Source organism: Myzus persicae, unplaced genomic scaffold (genome assembly GCF_001856785.1).
Source record: "Myzus persicae strain clone G006 unplaced genomic scaffold, MPER_G0061.0, whole genome shotgun sequence".
In the NCBI taxonomy this organism is placed as follows: domain Eukaryota; kingdom Metazoa; phylum Arthropoda; class Insecta; order Hemiptera; family Aphididae; genus Myzus; species Myzus persicae.
In genome coordinates this window covers 760,830-784,369 of record NW_019103025.1, presented here as the reverse complement: position 1 = coordinate 784,369, position 23,540 = coordinate 760,830, and the positions used below count along the sequence as shown (strand labels likewise).

Sequence of the window (23,540 nt, the reverse complement as noted above, 5' to 3'; positions counted from 1 at the left end):
TTAATATTTCATAGAGAATATAAAAAAATGAATTAATCATGTCTTGTAGTAAAAAATCAAACAGTTTAAACGAATAGATAATAGTATAAATTATCCTAATATTGATAAACTTTTCTAATTTTACATTACAAATCAGTTATAATTAGTTAATAATGTATAATTGAAGTACATAGAACAAAATTTAAGCTTAATAAAAACTTACCTATGTCACTGAATGCAAATGTTTATATTAAATTCCAGTAAAAACCCTTAGGAAGAATTTCGTACCTATTATATTTTTAAGCCTTAATTATTAAAACGTCATTAACTCGTAACTACCTACAAAATAGTTTTAAAAATGTTGTGGTTTTGACGATTGAAATGAACTATAACGTATATCATGCTAAGTCGTGATTATTTTCGATTTTTTGTTAATTTTAGCAAGAACCACATAGCTATGAAGAATCTTGTATTAAAATTTCAAGGCTTTTTACTCACAAACTAAAATTGTATACAACATAAATTGAAAAGGACTAAAATAATAGACATTTCAAATTACTCAGACCACGTGATTTGATAATAACACCGTATCTAGGAATTGCTAATGTACACATTTGATGAAAATGTCAAGTCTTTTAACACCCAAAATACCAATAAAATCCAATTTTTTTACCAGAAACTTCAATCGAAGTGGAATATTGAAGCGTTTTTACTTAAGAGTACTTAAAGAAATTTTTTTTTAAACACGACATTATAAAACACTTAAATTTTTTTTGTTAAGTCTTACCCATGCACAAGGGCCAGAAAAAATGTTTAAAAGAAACATCATTGCACCTGTATTAATATTTTATTTATTTCAAAATATTCAAAATCGTCAATAAACCATAATGGCATAATGTATAATCGTATTTTTTTTTTTTTTTTTATTATTTATTTATAATCGTATGAATCTTTACTTTTGCTCATAAAATGCATAAAACACCGTTATTCCAAATTGTGTGTATAATTAATCTAAACTACAGCATAGATTACTAGGTACTAGTTACTACATAAATGTTGTAATACAAAAACTCAGATGTTTTATCGTTATCTGCAGATAACATATTTGTCAATTAAGATTGAACGTTATCCATTTTCCAAAGATTCATTTCTACTTTTAATACCTGGAATGAAGCACACAGCCCAAAGGTACCTATGAGGTATCTGGGATGTTGACACTTTTGTGTGATGCGATTTATTTATTTCTTAACTAGGTTTGGCGCTTATGAACTTAAAAACAACTTCAACATTTTGCACTTGAGACATCTGTCTTTTGAGTTTTGACCCCTCCGCCTTAAGACATCAGGAATATAACACAGTAATAACATTCTATTAATTTTAAATAAAAGTAAATGATTTTGTCTATAGAGAAATATTTACCTAACGTTGATAAATAACGTGTTTAAACTATTTTTCTTGTACTGTTATATGATTTTATTTCATGTTAGCTTGAAGCATAAATAGCGGTTCAAACAACAGCTATATTCGTTAAAAACATTTAAAATATTATATTGAGGAGTTAGATATCCCTTATAACGGCTATCGGGTTCATGGGTCAATATTTTTAATGGTCAGTTTTGAATTGCAACAGTTGTAAAAGCGTGTTTCAATACCCGATAATTATTATGTTATTTTGTAAAACAAAAAAAAATTGAATCGTATCTTTTAATGCCATCTCTGAATCTATTGATCAAAATATTCATGAATTACTTTCACTAAAAATGTAAAAAACGAAAAATTACGAACATTGTAAGACTTCGAAATCTTATCTATACCTGCATTTAATTTACATAACAATGTGTATCGCTTATAAATTATCGAGTAAGAACTTATCTTAGTTACTTTTTTTTTATGTATTTTTAAGTTGAATACTTTATATTATTTTAAATATAAATATAAATATTAGTTCCTAATCGTTACAAACTACAATAGTCTATATTTTTTAATATAGAACATGTTTATGGGTTTTTGTTTAAATCGAGCTTCTGGCGTTTTTATGTAAACACTCCTTATTAAATTACGTCAGTATAATAGACATAATCGGATCGGTGTATAACAAACGAGTTTCCCTTTCTTGACCTTAAAATGTCCAGTACAATTTTTGATTCAAGGTAGGTAATTTCAAATTTTTAAAAACAAGATATACACTTAAAAATAATCATTTTCATTGTAATTAAATTGTATTTTTGGTTTGGTTAATAATTAAGAGCCATTAGAATAATAAATTTACTAATAAAGTAGAATTATATCAGATCTGGTAAACCATTACGCATGTATTACCATAGCATCCACTTCCATCAATAGCACTATCACAACTAGAAATCCAACTGATCATAATATATTAATACCATTATCACGGCTGTAAATCATCATTATATTCTGTGAAAAATGTAACTGCTTATTTTATATAAATATAATTTTATGTAGAGATCATTTTTTTTTTTTAACAGTTATTAATTTATTTAAATAATATCAAATCTACGGTGATCTTAACTCTTAAAAAGTATGGAAATATGCATAATGATTAATGTTACTAATATTCATCCAAGATACTCAATAAAAATATAAAATTTTAAACTACATCACATGTAAGTGTAACCTTAAAGGGTTTTTTTCCAAGGTCGATAGTATCTGAATGTTAAAAATAATTGATATTATCTTTTAGGCCTCAAGCTCTGAATTTATAAATGAAATATAATATGTAAAATTTATTTTGTGAGTCCTTATTAATAGTTTTCTATACCTATGTCGGTACACTGTACAGTTTTATTCGACAAACAATGATCATAATTTGTACCAATTAATACCAATAACGCCCCAAGGTAGGATTTGCTACTTACACGCAACCCAGAATATTTCCCTGACGTGTCTTATAATCTTTTACTATATCAACATGATAGGTTTGAAAAATGTTACACGTAATACACGGCAGTGGTAGGTAAGACAATTTTATTATATTAGGTATAAACCTGCTCAGATACTTTGTTTCAGTGTACGTACCTATTAGTAATTATGAAATAAACTAATTTCAATTATTTTCGACGGTTGCTTTTTTTTATACGTAGGTAGGTAATGACCTTCCAAAAAAAATATGCAAAAAATGTACATAATATAATTTAATAGGTATATATATATTATATATATTTATTATATAGCATATTATATATATATATAATAGAAATAGTTACTTAATCGTTCATTGTATGGTAAATGTTATCATAGAAATACTTCAATATTTTAAACTTACTTTGTGTAGTTAAAATATGTTGATACCTATCATTGTTTAAAAAAAATTAATTACCTGTAGCTAGTTTCGCTGTGTACTCTGGGTTTTCTACGATGTAATCAAGTCCTATTCTAGACTCCATGTCTAGATTCTAGTACTCTTCCGAGCAGCCATTCCGAACAATCCTTTTGTTATTATTGCGAATAGTTATCTAAAAAACAAATACAAAAAAAAAAATATTCAGTGTTTAAAATATTAAAATTCCATTCACAGATACCACACAGACTGGCCTATATAAACACTTGACATTAGCTAAATGTCTATAACAACGTGGTAAGCCGTAAACCTATATAAGCATGAAGTGAAAGTGACAATATTCAGCGATTTTGAGGATCAAAACTATGACAGAATTACCAAAGAATTATATCTTTTAGAAACAGAATATATTTTTACACGTCCGTAAAATTTAGCTAACGTACCATATATAATCTAGTCACAGTTAGGTACTGTATAATGCTAAAACGTTATTAGTTTTAATTTACGATTACATTAAAACGATTACGATACAGCTATATATACGATGTACCAACATCGCATAATGTAGAGAATCAATAAAACATTTTTATTTATATAAATTAATAATTGGATATAATCAGCAGTCAACAATAGTGAACAATATATTACTCCCGTGTATATCAAATGTGCTAAAGAATATACCCGGTATCATCAAATTAAATAATCATTCAAATCCGACAGCATAATGCACGTATACGTGCCTATGCGCAAGTCTTTTATTTTGTTGGTTTGATTCAAATTTAAATGCTTTAAGTGTTTATATGTAATAAACATATTATCGGTCAAACGGTTTGTGCGTAAATTCTCTCTTTCCCGAGTGGCATTGAACGACACTAAAACACGACTAAGCCTCATGACCAGACATGGTAGTTACTGGAATAATATTATCATCACGCGTGTTGCAACTTCTTTTTTTCGTGTCAATCTTCGTCAAGGACGCCACCGTATCCGTTTATATATTATTATATGATTGTTTATATGAGATTTGGTATGACATATTTCAAAAAAAGATTATTTACTATAAGGTACCGGAAAAGTCAACAATTGAATTTAAAATAATACAAGTACTCGTGAGTTATATGAACAATAAATACATTGTACAGACATTGATTTTTAAATCGTTGAAATGGTCATCAAAATTACTTTAAAGTGACTCTAAGGAAATTAATAATACGAGTACGTAGGTTTTGCAGAATTATAGTGTTTTTGTAATAAGAATATACATGCAGTGTGTGTAGTTGCGAATTCGAGACAGACTGTAAGAAAAATCTGTATGCGAACGAGTGGGTGTCTTCCAACGACCAAAAGGAGTGGCTATGTAATTGTGAAGTCATCATTGAGAGCTATAGAAGAACGAACAGTCGTAAGAAATGTGTATAGAAATAAACTAATGATATTATTACACACGCCAGAATTGAGTAATCTCTGATATAGTATAAGTTAAAAATAAATTCTTCAAATAGTTATGAAAAAAAAACATATCTAAATAAAATGGTCATTGATCGTGAATATGCACTTGTAAAATACAATATTGTCATTCAATAATTACAGGCCTTACGATAATATAATTGCTCTTTTAAATTTATAGCAATACTGAACACACTATGAGTACCGCATAAATTAACACAGTAACATTATTATCGAAGAAATCTAGTGAAGTGGTTAGTGGAGGTATAGTACTACACACAAAGTGATAGATGGATAGTAAACTGTAAAGTGTTTCAGCCGACCACAACACCCACATATTTTCTCATTACACGTGTCTTGTCTTTTGAGTAAAATATTTTGACACCTATAAAAATGTAATCTCTATACTACCTTCCTACAGGTTTTGATCGTTCATAACCACAAAATAACATTGAATAAATACATAATGTAATATTTTTCTTTAACAATTGTACGCTATAGATCGACGTTGCTGCTCATAGCCTATATGAGTTAGCGAAGTACCTATATAGTAATATTTTTGGGGTGTTGTCTTGTGCACTACCTACAATATGCTAATATACATTTAACAACAGTGGTCATAAAAAATACCATCGACGTGTTAAGTTATAAAAAAAATATTGTATACACCGCAACGATTTTAAATACTTTCTTTCAAGGATGTAAGTATAGGTATAAAACCTATTGCCTGCAATATAGACAAGACTTAAAGTTGCGACCAATGAGCTCAATAGGTAAAGATATATATTCACCTTTTACCATTTTAACCATTACTTTTAGAGTTACTAGGCTCGGAGCATTTACCCTACTTAAGCCAAATCTATGTATGTGATTGTGATATTGGTATATTCAATTGTAAACATTGTACGGCCGAATCGGGAGAGAAATCTTAAGACAATAGACAATGAATCAATTTTCAAGTAGCTTAGCTGCTAAAACTAAACACAGTATTGGTCCGGAGAACCTAGTGCACTTTTATTGTATGTATTGCGTACGTGACATATTAGGTGGCCAGCGATTTAAACGAGGGTAAATAAAGTGGATGCATAAAGTCGATGGACTATAAGGTTCAATGGACACCTAATTATTATTCGACTTTTTCTATTTATTATACTAAACGTTACTAGAGTTCAGGAAGTCTATCTCTTTTCGGTTTATTAGCCACGTAACTGTTTCTGATATATTGTTAAAACATAAAATATTGTTTTAATATTCCTGATACGCAATGTACAAGTGACAAATTGGCCATTGTTTTCGACCGTTCACGTCAACGGAACAGGAAGTTTATGACGTCCACAAGATGAGAAACAATGAAAAAAAAATATTTATAAATGCAACGCCTATCCCCTACTCAGTGAATTTTCATTATTGGCTTAAAAATCTATTTTATCCCCAAAATATATACAGCTTATATTTCTATAAACAATCAATATATTTGAATATTAATAATAACTCATTTTCTCGATTGTCCTAGTATAATTCTCATTTATTTTTAATTTAAAATAATACACCTAATGCTCTTAAACGAAATCAAAATTGTGGTAAAACATTCATGCCAATATGTAAGTACTAAGTAACTAATTATGCTAATTAACATCTGGTGAAAAATTGACCACAATGACTTTATTATAACTAACAAAAACATACGATGGATAATAAATTATTTTACACATAAATATTAAAATCAGAAAGTTATTTAACGCAATAATTGCTTGGAAATGTATTCAACCTTCTTTTGAAAGTTATAATTATACATAAACATTATCGACTATTCTAATCTTTTTGGAAACTTCTAATAACAATAACAGCGAAATGAATTAGCATACACAATTTACATTTAACAAAAATAAATATACCTACTATATTATGTGTCTACATGTATCGTAACAGTCTACACTACATAGTCACTAGGTAATACGCGGGTATAATGTTTTTTTTAGTATTCGTTTATCATATTATATGCTTCTGCTCTTAATATTAATTAAGTCATTTATATTCCTTGATTTCTATCGTGAAAGATAACTTATAGTCCTAAATGCACTAGCACGTACTTCTGACAATCTTATGGGGCCCTTTTCAAGAAACCCTATTGAAATCAAACACCAGATGTACATGTACAGTGTACACATATTATAATATAAGAACATATATTTTGAATTATTTTACGAGTTGTAGACACTAAAAAAATAATAACACTAAATAACCATAATCTACACTTATTTGTATAGGTTTTAAAGTTCGTTTTTAAAAAGTATTGTTTAACTTAAATCGGCCATGCCTAATTACGTATTATTTTATGTTATTAACACTCACATAATACACGAATAACACTTTTTAAATATTTACTCCTGGATCTTCGTTGAATAAAATGTTCCAAGGAGATTTGATAATTTCAAGTGGCGGGGTGATAGTTTCGATCAATATTTTATTTTTAATGACTTTATTTTCGGGGAACATCCTACTATACAAGTACTTGAAAATAATAACATAAATTAAACCGTTTTTTGTGTAGTATGTGTTAATAAACAATATGATAGAAATAATATAAAATACCAGAGTCAAGTACTAGTATATTATTTTTATATGATTCAATAGTTATAAATATTGTTCACATACAGTGTAATTTATATAATATAATGAATAAATATTTAGGTATATACAGACATATTAAACAAAAGTTTAAATAATATTAAAATTGATTAGGTATGGTGTAATTGAAATAGATATAATTTTTTATTCAAAAAAATAAATGGAACTCTTATCATTTGTTATTTAAATAATATAGTTATAATAGTGTTATTATAAACGTATATTTAATAAGCTATACAACTAAAAATACGAGTGTTATGTTTTTAATTTTTGTAAATTTACTAATGTAAAAATGGAAAATAATAATGATCAATACATGTGTTTCAATTATCTGCAGTAGGTAACTTGCCAGCATGTGTGTAAAATAGTCATTCAATAGTAAATCGTATTTATATATAATAATATATATAATTCTAATATAGGATTTAGTTTAGGATATCGCAATGTTCTATGTTGGATTTGTGTCAAATACAAAATAGTAAGGTCGAACGACAGTTGTTAGTGGCGGTGAGTGGTAGTAGGCGAGCCAGAGGAGCCCTTATTTGGAAACTGGCCGTCTGTCCGTCCCGTCCTTTAATATTGTTATTATAACGCCAACCTTGCCCCCAACACAAACGGCTAGTATTAGTCATCTTCATTAATCAAATATGCTTAAAATGTTTAACTTAGTGCTATATTATTGGTATTAACACAGGAAGTCGTAGAATAAAAATGGAGATCTAAAAGAAATCAATAAAATTCCAATAATTATATTTTATTTTATTACATTTACGTTATATTTTAAGATATAATTTTTATTTTTGGGTATTCCAAGTATTTGGACAATATTTTTTTCATTCTGTTTGATCATATCTATGTATTTGTTTCGTCATAGTAAAATACCATGGCAGAATAAAAGTAGGTTTATTTTGACATTCAAGTACAAGATGAAGTCATATTTTATTTTACCTTAACTTGAATAAAAATTCATATTTTTTTTTAATTTCATATTGTAGTCATAGCAATTTTTTAAACATTAAGTTTGGACAATTAATGAATTTAATTACAACATAATACAATTGAGTTTAAATAATAAATGTATAGTAACAGTTTTAGTATAGGAATATAATGTCTTAAACTTATTTAAATATGAACAGTAGAACAGAATATTTAGCAGTAGAATATTTTTAAAGTTAAAAATGTTTAGTAAAAATAACTAAAAATCTTCTATTTTATTTTTAGCATATATTCATTAACAGATGAAAGATAATTTTTACAAATATCAATACAGTACCATATACAGACTACAGTAATACAGAAATACAAAAGAAAAACTCAAATCGTTATATTAATTAAATAAATTGAGCTATAGATGGTAGTTTATTGCATATTTATGCTGCATTGGTATGAATATTAGTATAATGGTATAAATAAATATTAAACATAACTAATACTAGGTATATGTAAATACTATACCATAAAGAAATATAAATGTTTAAGGCTTATTGAATATTGAAAAATTATTAATATCTATAGGTAGTAAATAACTAAATATCTCAAAATTGAGATTTACGATTTTTGAATTAATTTACACAACATATTTATAATATTGAAAACTAATTTCATAAAACCGCACTTTGTTAAATGGTAAATATAGGTTATGTCGAGTTAGAGTATTTTGCATTTATGTTTACAAGTGCATAATTCGTTTTGAAAATCATATTTTAATAGGTACACTTAATAAAATGTAATTTAGTATTAATACATGTATAATGCATAAATATTAAACACTTGATATGAAAATATAAAAATCATTTGAACAATTTTAGTAATTAAAAATGTTTTTAGTAATTTTAATATTTTTGTATCCGGTTTGTTAATACAAAATCTATTCTTAAGCAATAAATATCTCGAATTTTGCAAATTAACATAGTAAGTACTGCCTACGTAATGCCGCATATAACCCTGCCCCAACATATCAAAACGTATGTTAAATTAATAACTTTGATTTTAACAGTAAATCTGATGGTGTATCCAGAATTTATTTATTGAGTGATTTATTGCCCAATGGCTATAATTGAAAAAGTAATTTAACTAAAAGTTAATGTAAATAATGAAAACTAAAAATATATGGCGTAAAGGCGTAAAACGTTTATAAAACATTGAATTTAGTTGAAAAGAGTAATTTTGTATGAAAAAAAAACTACAAATACAACTAAGGAAGTGTATATAATAACCAGTTTTTACTCGCTAACAACTCAATGACGATTTACAAATTTAATAAAATAATAAAAATAGTGTTGGCAGAGGGTGTGTCTTGATAATATAGTTTGACGGGCCCCTTTTGACTCTTGATGTCCGGTCGTTTACACTGTCAGCCTGTCAGCTAATAATTCGGCTTGTTGGGATTTCAAAGAAAAAGGACAGTTTAAACGTATCATAAACGAACATAAATGGCAACATAGAACCTTTTTATAATCGACATTACCTATAACCATATAAACCACAGTACCCAGTTTACATTCTACACATGATATTGGGTTAGTATAATCAAACCTACGTAAATATTGAATCCAATAGATACATGTATCCTATGGGCATACTTCAGATTTACATAATTTCTATTTCTAAATATTATACAACGTACCTACCTATCGTTTGTATACCCATAAAACTAAGCAATTATGTATACAAATACAAACAACCGGCTAGTTGATTAATATTGTTGTATTAATAATAATATTGATTAAGATATATTTTGAAAGATGTGTAATAAATTTTAATAAATTTAATCGATCCACTTATTGGTAGGTAACAAATTATTTTTTTAGCTTTCACTGCGATGTTGTACAGTAGGAAATAAAAAATAAAGAAAAAATGTATGATCATTATTATTAAAAAGTGCATTTTGTTTGACTTCATTATTACCAAATTTGTGTATTCATTTATTAATTATTAAGATAATTATTTTTTATAAAATAAGAATATCGTTAAAATAGATGCTCAAAAAATATATTGTATAAACTATAAATACTACATTTGATAACAATTCTTGTAATGTTAAGATTTACGATAACTTAGACTCATACGACATATTAGTACTTTCCTAAATACCTAATCTTTACTGTTTGTAATTTATTTCAGTTAATTGTTCCTCCGACTTTTATTAAATATTCTTAAAATACATCAAAAAATATTTTTATTTAACCACAAATTATATTTTTTAAGTACTATGACATTGTATTAACTATTATGTATAATAACAATATAATATATCGCATGAATAAATATGTAAATTTACACTTTGATGAAATAAAAATAAAAACACAAAACATGTTTAGATAAAGATAAATAGCTGTGTATGTAGTATATATACTAAAGATAAAATTCTATACCACAATAACCAGTATTTTAGCAAGACATTTAAAAACAAGAAAAATAGTAAGACAAGTAGGTAGATAGGTATCTTTATTCTTTTTATAATAAAGAGTCAAATAGTTGTAATAGGTATATCATTTTAAATAATTATTTTATTAATAACCTTACTGTATTGATAAATGTAGGAAGTACCCACAATTTCACCATTAATTGAGTTATAATTTTCATTAACTCATAATGATAAAATAATGTATTTTAAAATAATATATTTTATTAGTTCATTAAAAATTGTAAATAATTAGGTACATACCAAAGAAATTTCCTAATTTGTTTATCGTTTATATAATCACAACACTTTTTCTAAGAAATAACAAGATAATATCAATATATTTGGTCACAAAAAAAAAGTGAATAATATTAATACGCGTAGGTAAATGAATATAAAGCTGTATGCGAGGAACGGGTTAAATCGAAAACGAACGTGTTGATCGGATCGGTATAAGAAACAAACTGTTGCTAAGGCGCCATCCGAGAAGACACCTACATGTGTTCCTTGATATTGTTCAAGTATACAACTGTTCCCTTTCCACAATATATAAGTTTCGAATGTTTTCATTTATTAAAAAAATTATTAACAACGTGCAAGTGTTTACGTTTAATATAAAATATATTATGATATGTTACACGTACTTAATATTTATATTAAATAGGTACTTAACTTATAATTTGTTATATTTATATTTTTTGTAGAAATAATGTGTAAGTAAGTAGTATATACTGTGGAGGATATAAGATTTAAATAATAATACTTAATAGTTACTATAAAAATAAAATGATGAAAAACTGGTTGGTACACATCATTCTTAAAAATTACATTATTTAAAATAAATATTATATTGTTTTTGTTAAACATTGCAAAAATCGATGTTCGAAAATAAACGAAACCTATATTTTGATAATATTATAAAATAATGGTTGTATTGTGTTATTATAACTTAGTATCTTTTTCACTGGGTATAAATATATCAGCAATTTCATACAAATTGTATTTTAAAATTAATAACTTAACTCATTTTAGGTACCAACTGAATATTGATAACTTTTATAATATAAGTATTAGCTAAAGCATTAGTCATAATGTTTGAACCACCAAATCCATATACATACTCAAGTTATAACCCTCAAACTTTTAAGTCCTCTGAATAAAACCAAATTATATTTATTATGTATAATTAGGCCAAGATACGTTGAAATTTACGTATCCAAAACGTGCAAGCAACCATATGGTAATCCAAGGACTCAAAGAACATTGAAGAATCGGCATCTGGGTCATCGTGTACGATTATGTATATGATTCACAGTGATAAATTATTTATTATTCTTTGATGACAACGTATATATTCAATGCTTTTTAAAATCATATCACGATGTAAATAGCTAATATATGAACTAACTATTGTTTTACATTTATAATAGATAATATTACTCCAAGACCCAACTGAAATAAATGTATAATAAATAATAAGAACACTTTGATTTTTCGAAGTAGTAGATACCAAATGTATATATTTATACTTAACATTCCACATTAGGCCAATTAATTGTATAAATTACAACTTTATTCGTAATCAATCTACCGACAAATCAAATTAATTAAGACAAGATTTGATGTATTATGCATTTATATATTCATGCCCAAAACAATTTGAATACCATTTAAAAATAGTTATTATTCATCGAATTAGTTGACACGTGTTGCGCAGGTGTTTCGACTTGTCCATTTTTGAGTTAAGACAGATCAAGGTTAAAACATAATTAGAATTGATTAGATATTTCAATAACAAGTAGGATAACATAGATATAGGTACTATCTTAATAAAATAATTCAATATTCTGTTATAAATCCACGTACATAAATAAGTAGGCGCCTATATAATGATAACAATAAAGTAAATTAATAACCAATATTATACAACTATATGAAGTCTAAAATATTTTTTTTTTGAATGAAAATGTATGGTACTGTTATTATTTTTGTAAAATATTTCGAGAACAATTAGACATTAATACATAATATACTATATTATGGTGTATACAATAATATGATACCTACCAAGTGTTACTGTCTGTTAAGGCTGGGAATTAATACTAGTTCATAAGTTAAAAATTAAGTTTATTTCAGCTTATTAAATTAATACTTACTACAGTTTGATGATTTTGCTAACTAAACTTTAACTTAATTTATTTATTTCTACGTTAGCTTAAAATGATTGGTTATTAATTATTTTATAATATGTTATACTGTTTACTGTATACCTATTGTCTATACACAGTCAAATTTACCGAGTAAAGTATTAAAGTTAATCAAGTCAAGACTCAAGGGTGTAATATATTATACATATATGTACATTATAAACATAATTGAATATCTTGTAAACAGTACCATATTTTATTACTTTATACTATACACAGTTTACACTTTGTGTTGTACGTCTATACAGTTTACAGTATGTTGATCAATTAAATATAACATTAAATATAACAAAGCGAAGAGAACATATATTTGGAAAATAAAAATATAAAATAATTAATTATTTAAATCAGAGAGTTAAGGAGATAAAAGTATTTAAAAACGTTATTATATAATTCTAATACCTACCCAGGAAGGGGCGTACTCTGACGGGAGCATGTGGACGGGAACTAACCCCCTCCCCGCCCGCCTTGGTCTTTTATTGCTATAATAAGTGTTTATTTCCTGTTCTACAATCGAATACCTTACACTAAAAAGTAAAAACCATAACCGTATTTAGGGGGGGAGGAGGGAGTGAACTTCCCTAAGTGGAGCTATTATAATGGTTAACTATCTAAAGTCAATACTGCTACCTTTACCTGAACTTGCCACTTCGTACTCGCAGACGACAATATTGTCGTTAATAAGAAAATGGTTTGATCGATGGTCGAATGACACGACGGACACTGACTTTTTAGACAAATGACCCACGACGATGGAATGAATCATAGTTACCCACTTGCGAGTATACTGTAACAGCGTTACCATATACAATGTGAACACCCGAATTCATACACTGTAGTATAGTGTGGTCGAGGCTACCTCAATCTATTTATAGTTTATGATACTCACGAGTGGGTTTAACGACGAGATTTTCCCTTGATCAGTCTTACAGGAGAATATCGACTGTTTTCTCTAAGTTCACCGCGGCGCCGCCCGATTCGATTCTCAACGGTTCTCGATCAAACAGTTTTTTCTCTATTGTTTCTGAGTGCTTAGTACTACAGTGTTGTAGCAGTGCGAAAAGTGCTATAAAATTCTGGTGAAACGAATCTTATAGACAATTGCGTATTTGTGCATCTCATCAATATGGATGGGATTGGGATGTCATAGATGTCATGCCGTAAAAATTCAAAATAATGCACCTATAAAATGCATTTAAAATTTGTTATATAACCCAAGTATTGAGACAAACAATATTTTTTATAAAATTAAAAAAAAAGTTTTGCAGGACGTACAATTTTGTTGACTTTTATTCTGAAAAAAATAATTATTCTCATTTAATCGATTTTTTCATAGGCAGATCCGTTCAAAAAATTACGATTAATAATATGCGATTATTTGGGTAATAACTTCGTTAGAACGTTTCAAAGTTACTTTTTAAGTAAGAATATAAAAACAAAATTCAAAATTAAATTTTAAAAGATTTTAGTACTAAAAGTGACCTAAAACCCATAAAAATCCTCTAATATGTGAAAGAAATGATTTAAAAATTGAAAATTGTCAAAAAATTCAAAATAGAAACTTTTTATTTTGATTCAAAAATATATGGAACATACTATGTTAACAAGCATCTCATTGCTAGCTTTAAGAAAAATGCAAAATACGTCTCAATCCCAATCTTACTCTTCTGTCATCAGTAATCACTCTTAGTTCGACAATGCGCTCGTCATCATTTTCCCAAAGTCGAAATTCAAAGTAAAGAAGACTCAAGCCTCAGTCACTTATGTACGCAATTCACAGATTCCTCCATCTTCGTATTGGTATGCATCTTCAACCTTATCATTTTAAGTTTATTATTTAACTGTTCATTTACACATAATTAAGTATTAATGCATCTTGTATATACATTTGTAAAACCCAAAAATAAACCTTAATGAAATAGTCACATAATCGCCAAGTTCTTAAATTCCATAAAACATACTTTAAAAAAATGGTTTTTAGATTCCAATTATTCTTAAAAATTAGTACCTACATTTGTTGTCCATATAAAAATTACAAATATTTCTGTCTTTACACGATCACACTCACACTGTCAGTGGATACCTACTTCATTTTTAAATTTTTTACTACCTATAACTAAATAATTTACGACTTATTTGTATGAACGTAAAAATACTTTAAATAACTTATTATAGTATAACAACCACGAACTGAGATATAATAATATAATGTCTATTAGTCCGTGATGATAACGCGAGTTACAATACCACTATTCCAGTTACTGTGCTATATGTACAACTACTATATAGGTATCGAACACAATGATAATATTGTTTTGTATATACTTAGATACTATACTAACATTAGGTATATACCTACCTAGTTAGTATTAAAAATCGTACAGTGCAGTAAATTATATATACTGTTAAACGTGTTTGTAAAATTCAAAATATATTTTTTTTAAAACATAACAAATTTTACCATAGTGTATTGATTGATAATTATCGATGAACGATAAATTGGTACCATAGAAATAGAAATTGTAGCCATGACATATTAAAATAAATATTTTCCTCTATTTAAAAAAACAACTTTTAATACTTCACAATATGCGATTTGTTAATTAATTAGTGATAGGAATCAGTGATCAGTGGATTTTTAAAATAATTTATAATTATATTCTATACTTATAGAATGCTCTAAAAAGATTTTAAAATGCATTTATGATCTATTTAATCATCAACATTTGAACTTGAAATGTATATAAAAAGAATCATGCATATTATGTTCATTAAGTTAACCACTAATGGAAGAAAAAATTCGAATTTGAAATGATATATAAATTTAAAAAAAACATATAACACTTTATGTATAAACCTAATAAAATGATTTCCCCCGAAGCTTTGGTTATTCGATTAGGTATAGATTTAAACTTGAGTAAGTGCTTGACCGAGCAACAATAATGTATAGCATTGTGCCAAAGATTAAAAAATAAAGAAGTATACCTATATATTTCCTTCCGGCGATATTATACAAAATATAAAAATAATGTTATCTACGATACATCTGACCAGTGACCACAGTATTGTATTGTTATTTGTTATCAAGTCATTTGTGGAAATTAAAGCTTAGTATATACTAATATGTATAAGACATTACAGCTCATCGTCAAAGTACAAGATTTACAGTTCTTCAACAAATAACAATTCATAAATTATGTACAAGTACAACCATATTTGATTGGAATATAAGATATATTAACAAATGGGATTTGGACTGAAGTTTTCCTAAAAAAGAATAAAAATTAAAAAATTATGTTGTTTGTGATTCAAATCGTTTACATTATTGTATCTATAATAATTGTACCAATTAAATTCAACTATATGAAATTCAAAAAACAAATAGGTAAAGAAAAAATAATTATTTGGAAAAGTCCACATCCATCGTCAATAAGGATTTAGGTTCTGGACACCTGTTCAGATTTTGTTTGAAAAAGAAACAAAAGATACCAATCATTATTATACTTGGGCATCCGCTTTTTTTAGTTATTATTAATAATTTTATAAACTGTAGTTATATATATATATAAGTATAATGTTTATAACTGGTAAAAACAACAAAAAAGTCTGTGTTGTATTATCAGAGATTATTAACTCCCCCTCACCCGGTTTATATTTCTGCAGGTGCCCTTGTCATTAAATATTAAGTAACTTATATAATAGAAATCAAATAGTTAATAATAGACTATCGTGATTAGTGAACCAACTAAGCTCCAAAATTATAATAGGTTATTGGTAGGTATAAGTGTATAACAAATTTATAGGTGCATCGATTATAAACTGTTGTTTACTATCATGGTGATGGATGAATATGCATTGCAATAACCGACACGAGTTCCCAGGTCTGTTGCATTTGTGGAGTAGGTATCTCCAATAAATACTTATAACTTAGAAATAACTAAAAATAGAACAACTAGTATTGTTCCTATCGACTTTTTTGTTTAATTTGCTTAAAATCAAAGGGTACAATAAAAATGTATTATGCTGGCTTTCTTTAAGAATTTAAGATATCAAATAAAGTTTGTTTATATTTTCAATTAATTGTTTTGTTGATTTTGAAGAAAACTTAAATTTGTTATTAGCAAGGTTAGGTTATATATTATATCTAAATGGTATTACCCTAACAAATACATATATTAAATATCAAGATGATAACAAGTGTACTACTTATATTATGGATCCATCAACCAAAGTATTAAAAAATAATTTGTATTTTGTACACATTTTTATTAATTTACATACCTACCTTTTTAATTATTTTTGTAATTTGATTTGGTTTGGCACAAAAATATAAAACTCTTTAACTTTCAGTTTGCCTTAATTTTATTGTTCTTTGTAAAATTAGTAAATATTTCATACTGGTGTTAGATTGATAATGTAATAAATGAAAAATTAAAATTAATTTGACATGAAATAATAGTTAAATAAAAAATACATTGCAGTCTTACCACAAAATAAAATAATAGTTATTTCGAGTTCATAATAAACCATAAAGTATTAATATTGTTATTTAATCAATATTTATTACTGAAACCTAATGCTAAAATAGTTGAGTTTAAAATTAATTTTAATATGAAATAGTAAATAACAGAAAATATTGGTATTGGATATCATGATTAACGTGATAATTTAGTAGATAGCGCCACAAGTGAGTGAATTGTTAATTTTTTTTATAAAAACCTTTAGCGTCGTAATATCTGAGTGATCAAAACAAGATCGAGATTAAATCATGATAAAGTAAATTTACTTAATCATGAATAAAATCTTCATCTTGGATCAATAGGTTCAAAGTACAAAATTTCATCTATTCTGTGATCAATAGCAATGTATCAGACCTTGTCGTGTTACCACTAACAACGATTTAATATACGTCATGTAATTTTTAAGGAGTTGTGCTTAGGCAATTAATTCTTCCCTGCAGTCCCTTCGCGTCTTTGTGTGTGTAGAAATTATCATTAGTGTAAAATAGTGTATACTACCCAGTGTCCCAGTCCCCACCAATCACCAAGGCCTTAAAGAGGAAACCCGGCCCAAGGGCTAAGAGCTAATAACTTGGGGTTTTCACTATTTTTGACCACCTATCATTAACATTGTTATGTCATTTTTAAGAGTTAATTTTTTCCACAGTGTTCATCAAATTCTTTTTTTTTCCTTTAGTTTAAAAAAATTGAGTAGCCCCCAAATTTCCGGACCCTTTTAAAAATGCCAGACCCGAGGAATCCTCCTTTCCACCCCTTCTCGTGAGACTTGCCAATCATCAGCATCATACATATTACCACAAAGCATGTTCTATGATATTGCCATTGATAAATGTATATCATGTGTATATGTATATTTAATCAATGATATTGCGTACACGCATGCACATGTAATTTAATCATTTATCATTTATCAAAATATTCAAAATCAATTATGGACCCGAAATAGCTAATAATCTAAGACCGTGGGTAAGCCTGTATGTACCTACTTACAAAACTGTATGTACTTCCAAAGGTCCGATTTGAAAATATGTAAAGATATTGAAATGCATGTACAAGCAGAGCTGTAAAGAATACTTTTAAAAAGTATTTGAGTAAGTAAAAAATATATTGTTGAAAAAAGTATTTAAAGTAATATTCAAATACTTATTTATCCAACGTATTTGAGTATTACTCAAATACTTTAAAAATGTATTTGAAATACTTTTCAAATACTTATAAAAAAAAAAAATATGTACAATTTATTCATCATTTTATTATTATTTATTATTGCATTGATTATTACATTTTAAAAACATTATTTGTTCAAAATGCTTGTCACTAATGGATGTTCTCTTTTTTGTTAACGTAGCTCCTCCTACACTAAATACCCTTTCAACCGAAGCACTGCTGGGGAGAGGTGTATTGTATTTAATAAATACCTGTCAACAGAAATAAAAAATTAATTAAATTTATCATATTTATCATAAGAACCAAAAAAAATGTATATGTACTTTTTTAAGTATAGGAAGTGATTGCAAACAATCCAAGTTTTTTGTTGGCGAAGTCCTAAAATATTGATTAATTTCAATATCTACCGAATCTATACCATTCATATTGTTTGAAGAAGACCACGTAAAAAAGTCCAATGATGGTTCATCATAACTTTCTACAATATTAGGTTCTTGAGTATTGGAAACACACTCTTTTTCATATATTTGTAAACAAGCATTTCTAAATGCATCCATAGCCATTTGCTTTCTTACATCATTTTTAATCCATGCCACTTTAAAATAAGGATTACTCACTGATGCAATAATTAAAAACTTATTTTGTAATAAATCCCCAAATCTTTTATTAATGCCTGAAAGATAAATTATTTTGGTATTAACTTAGTATAGAAACTAACTTAAACTAACTTTACTGTTAAAATTAAACATACCAGTAAGCAAGTAATACATTAGTATTCAATACCATAAAAAGGTATTTAAATACTATTTAAATACAAGAAATAAAAAAAGTATTTAAATAAAGTATTCAATACTTAAAAAAGTATTTGAATACCAATATTCAAATACTTTTACTCAAATACTTTACAGCTCTGTGTACAAGAGTACTTTGCATTGATCGGAGCACTTTTATATTTTAGAAATTTCTTGACGGGAATAAACATTTAAAATGTTATCAATTTTTTATGTTAATTTTTTTTTAAACCATTAAGAATATCAAATATGTGTTCCAACCGATGCAAAGTAAACTTCTTTATAGAATCAAAAACTTTAAAAATTTTTTTATTCGAATCATTAGAAGTACCTCAAGTACCTAAATTTTTATTAGCCATTAAGGTCGTTTTGATATTTGATGAAAAATTAATAGATTTTGAGGCCTTATCATGAAAAAGAACTGACCCTCTCCCTCCTTCTATCATTGCACATTGTTCTTATCAATCATGGTATAAGTATCATCATTGAACAACGACGTAGATAAATCTACAAATTGTAGATTATCTACTTTCACATCGAGCATTCGAGCTTCGAACCTAATTATCACAGAAGACAGAACAGATTTCATCTGTATTCTAATTCTATTCTATGTCTTATGGTATTATATAGATTAGGTATATTCTCAGATGTGAATGATAAATTATGTGTTTCTTATAAAGTGTTACCGTGTTACTTAATACCTACTTTGGGTACAATAAATACGTAATAATAATAAACAATTCTTCTTCAAGTAATATTATTTATGATAAATAAATAATAATAGTTTGTTATTATAATCAAACTCTTTATCGCAAATTTGTTCTAATCATATTATTTGGTACTTCAGTGTCGTGAACGCGTGAATACTAAATAATACAATAATAATTATCAACTATTACACATTTACACTAGTTTGTGTACCAAATCGTTTTTTAAAAATGAGAAGAAAACCAAATATTCTAATTACTGGTATGTATTTACAGTTAGGTTTTAAGTAGTGCTGAAGAATAAAATATGTCTGATCCTTGGCTGTCTAACATTTCTGTACACGATGGTACTATTAGTACTAAATTAACCAAATTACTCAACAGATTCAAATAATTATAATTTGGTTATTTTCATTGAAATTTAATTTATTTGCATATTTTTTCTGTTTAGGTACACCCGGTGTAGGAAAATCAAAACTGTGTGAAGAATTAATTCGAAGTGGATTAGATATGGAATGGATTGAAGTTGGTCAAGTAGCTAAGCAGTGTAATTGTTATTCTGGATATGATGAAGAATTGGAATGCCATATACTTAATGAAGACAAAGTAAGTATTAATGGAGTGTTTATTGTATTGTTCATTTGTATGTAACTAATTGTTTTAAAAACTTTAGGTATTGGACGAGTTAGAATCGAGAATGGAAGAAGGAGGTAAAATAATTGATTACCATGGTTGTGATTTCTTTCCTGAAAGATGGTTTGATGTAGTATTTGTATTGAGAACTAATAATACATTATTGTATGATCGTCTTGAAAAAAGGTTAGTAACATAGACTAAAATAGGTTATTAACATAGGCTTTGTAAAATTTAAATTCTGAGATATGAGCAAATTGTAAAAATTATATTGGTTTTATAATATTAGGCTTTTTCTTTAGTTAATATTTGTTGGTAGAAAATCCCCAAAAAGTTAATCTTGTAGTTCTTTAGATTTGAAATTGAATGCAAATTTTATTTTAGGTAGGCTAGGTTATCTCTGCAGTTAAGTAATATTTCAAGGTTTGTAATAAATTGTAAGCAATCATTCAGCATCTATATTTACTATTTAACCAAATCTGGGATATTTTCAAGTAAGCCATTTAGGAGTACCTATTTCCATTGCTTTGTTACAGTTCTATTAATTATTTATCGTTGATATAGTAAATCATACCAGAAAGCAACTATTTGATGATCTATGCTCTCCATAGTTATTGAAAGTAGGAATTTTTGCAGAGTAGTATTACAGATATTAGAAAATATAAGAAAATCTAAGGGCTTTTTGCTAAAAGAAAATAACTTAATCTATAGCCAATGATAATGAAAACCTAATTTATATTTGATAAAGAAGACAATATTTTCTGTGTCGCATTGTTTTATATTCATCAATACAAAAATTAAAAATTACTAACTAATATATTTTTTTTTTTTTTTATTCGTGGTACAGCTTCAACTTCTAATTAGCTTGTAACAAAAAATGAGAGCATTTGGTTACATAATATAGTAAAACAATAGTTCCTTAACTTAGTTACATATTAGTACATATTAATTTGTTTTTAGTTACAATAAATAATATATTAGGTCCTTAAATTAGGTTGTACATATCAATTTGTTTTAGAAATGTAATTATTTTATTGGTTTTGTCATAAGTTGAACTGAGAGCTTCAAAGAGGTTGTCGGGAAAATCTTTTGATCGTGTTTTTCATACTTAAATAACTTATTTTTGGGTTGTATTGTATTAGCTATATTTAAAGAAATACAATTTTACAACAGAGAGTATAATATTATCTTATGTACTAAGTATAAATTTGGTTTCAAAATAACAAATGTTGACTTAATGATATTTTTCACACCAAAATGGTGTGCCGCCATGGTACTACTTGCCACTTTAAATCAGTATTCAAATATATTTATGATTCAAATTTTTTAGTTTTTCTTAGTACCTGTTTATTTCAATACGATTGCCTTCATCGAACACCTTTAAAAGCTACGTGGTATCTTTTTTTAAGCTTAGATGAAATTGTATATTCCGCGGAAGCAATGCGAAAGCAGTTCCCGCGCCGTCGTCGATTTCAAACTGGAAAAAAAAAGAATATGTCACAAAATTATAAATTTGTGATTAATAATTTTGGTTCAAAATTTATTTGATATTTCTGCCTATTATGAATGAAAACACTTCTATACTCTGTCCAGTGAGGGAACATGCCATAGCTTGATGGAAATCAGTACTTCTGCTCATCTGCTTTTGCTATAGTGGAACTGATCTTGATCGCACATTGTTGTTTATATGGTGATGAGCAGAACGGTGTGTTTTCTTGTTGGATTTAGTAAATATTATGTATAAGGTGTCGGACAAAACAACTCTGACACAGTTTGTTATTTTACTCTAATATAGATAAAAAAAAACAAAAAATTTATTCTATCATTTACTTTATTTTAGAGGATATTCAACTAAAAAGCTTCAAAACAATGTAGAATGTGAAATATTCCAAACTTTACTTGAAGAAGCTATGGAATCATATGACAACAACATTGTAAACGAGTTACGCAATGAAACCTATGCAGATATGGAACGCAATATTACTCAAATAGGTGCTTGGGTAAACCAATGGATTAAAGACAATGTTAACAAATAGAATTAAATATATTTATATACTTGTGCATCCCAAAAAATACATCTTTTTTTTATTTAACATACCTATTATAAAACATTAACTGTTATTTGATGAATAATTTAATTTTGATATTTTCTTTTAATTCTTGTTATTACGTTAATGTTAAAGTTGGAAAAAAATCAATTAACAAACTTTTTAATATTATATTAGTAACTAAAATATTGTGTTAGTTAAAATTTAAAATAAAATAATATAAATTGTTTTTATCACATAGACATATTATTCCGGAGCCGATGGGTAAAGGGAATAACTATACTTTATAGTTTTTATACATTAACTTAATATATAATATACCTATTGTGTTTGTATAGTAATATGCTATCGATATAATTTAATAGAGATTACTGACAATCAAAATTAACTACAAAATAAAATTTTCAAAATAATTTGACATGTTTTTGCTGTTTATAGTAATTTAAAATTTGACATTTGTTTAGTTTTTTTCGCTGGGTAAAAAGTTTGAAAGTTTAAACCGAGTTTCCTGATATATTGTTAGTTGTTACAACAGTAGTTGAAAAATATTAAAAATCCATAAGTATGATTTTTTTTTTTTAATGTTCAAATTTGGATAAATTGTATATTTTAATTAGTATTAATAATTTTAGCTGTTTTGTTATAATTTAAAAATATTATTCCTGGGTTTTTGAATCTTTTAAAATATATTATTATGTACACACAATGAT

At 26.7% G+C, this 23,540-nt stretch overlaps 3 protein-coding genes across 5 annotated transcripts in view; 1 reads left to right on the top strand and 2 right to left on the bottom strand.

Annotated features, from left to right (window-relative positions):
* The window catches only part of LOC111033582 (formin-J-like), a 35,026-nt gene extending 23,806 nt beyond the window's left edge, over positions 1–11,220 (bottom strand). For both annotated transcript variants that reach the window (XM_022314378.1, XM_022314379.1), the window contains exons 1-2: positions 11,022–11,220; positions 3,320–3,455 (exon numbers count right to left, since the gene is read on the bottom strand). In XM_022314378.1, coding sequence (XP_022170070.1) covers positions 3,320–3,386 — 67 coding nt within the window. In that variant the 5' untranslated portion in view covers positions 3,387–3,455; positions 11,022–11,220. The remainder of the gene's footprint in view (positions 1–3,319; positions 3,456–11,021) is intronic.
* A 7,506-nt stretch (positions 11,221–18,726) lies between these two features.
* On the bottom strand, positions 18,727–19,461 carry LOC111033611. Its single transcript, XM_022314418.1, has 2 exons — positions 18,975–19,461; positions 18,727–18,902 (listed from the first exon to the last, which is right to left on the bottom strand). Exons 1-2 carry the CDS (start codon positions 19,212–19,214, stop codon positions 18,741–18,743), a joined length of 402 nt encoding a protein of 133 aa, XP_022170110.1. The 5' UTR covers positions 19,215–19,461; the 3' UTR covers positions 18,727–18,740.
* A 504-nt stretch (positions 19,462–19,965) lies between these two features.
* Positions 19,966–23,385, top strand: LOC111033616 (adenylate kinase isoenzyme 6). Of its 2 annotated transcripts, none has more exons than XM_022314423.1 (4): positions 19,966–20,411; positions 20,601–20,755; positions 20,823–20,968; positions 22,623–23,385. In XM_022314423.1, the coding sequence occupies exons 1-4, from the start codon at positions 20,381–20,383 to the stop codon at positions 22,816–22,818; spliced, it is 528 nt and encodes a 175-aa protein (XP_022170115.1). In that variant the 5' UTR covers positions 19,966–20,380; the 3' UTR covers positions 22,819–23,385. The 2 variants fall into 2 exon arrangements, with proteins under 2 accessions (XP_022170115.1, XP_022170114.1); XM_022314422.1 differs by lacking the exon at positions 19,966–20,411 and adding an exon at positions 20,422–20,496.
* Positions 23,386–23,540: the final 155 nt, after the last annotated feature.

Bases quoted from the DNA above. Each gene is read 5' to 3' on its own strand.
- LOC111033616 (XM_022314422.1), top strand. From the start codon at position 20,457: ATGTCTGATCCTTGGCTGTCTAACATTTCTGTACACGATG. The intron at 20,497-20,600 runs GTACTATTAGTA...TTTTCTGTTTAG, and splicing joins TAACATTTCTGTACACGATG to GTACACCCGGTGTAGGAAAA. The intron at 20,969-22,622 runs GTTAGTAACATA...ACTTTATTTTAG, and splicing joins TATGATCGTCTTGAAAAAAG to AGGATATTCAACTAAAAAGC.
- LOC111033611 (XM_022314418.1), bottom strand. From the start codon at position 19,214: ATGGCTATGGATGCATTTAGAAATGCTTGTTTACAAATATATGAAAAA. The intron at 18,903-18,974 runs GTACATATACAT...TTCTGTTGACAG, and splicing joins CACTTCCTATACTTAAAAAA to GTATTTATTAAATACAATAC.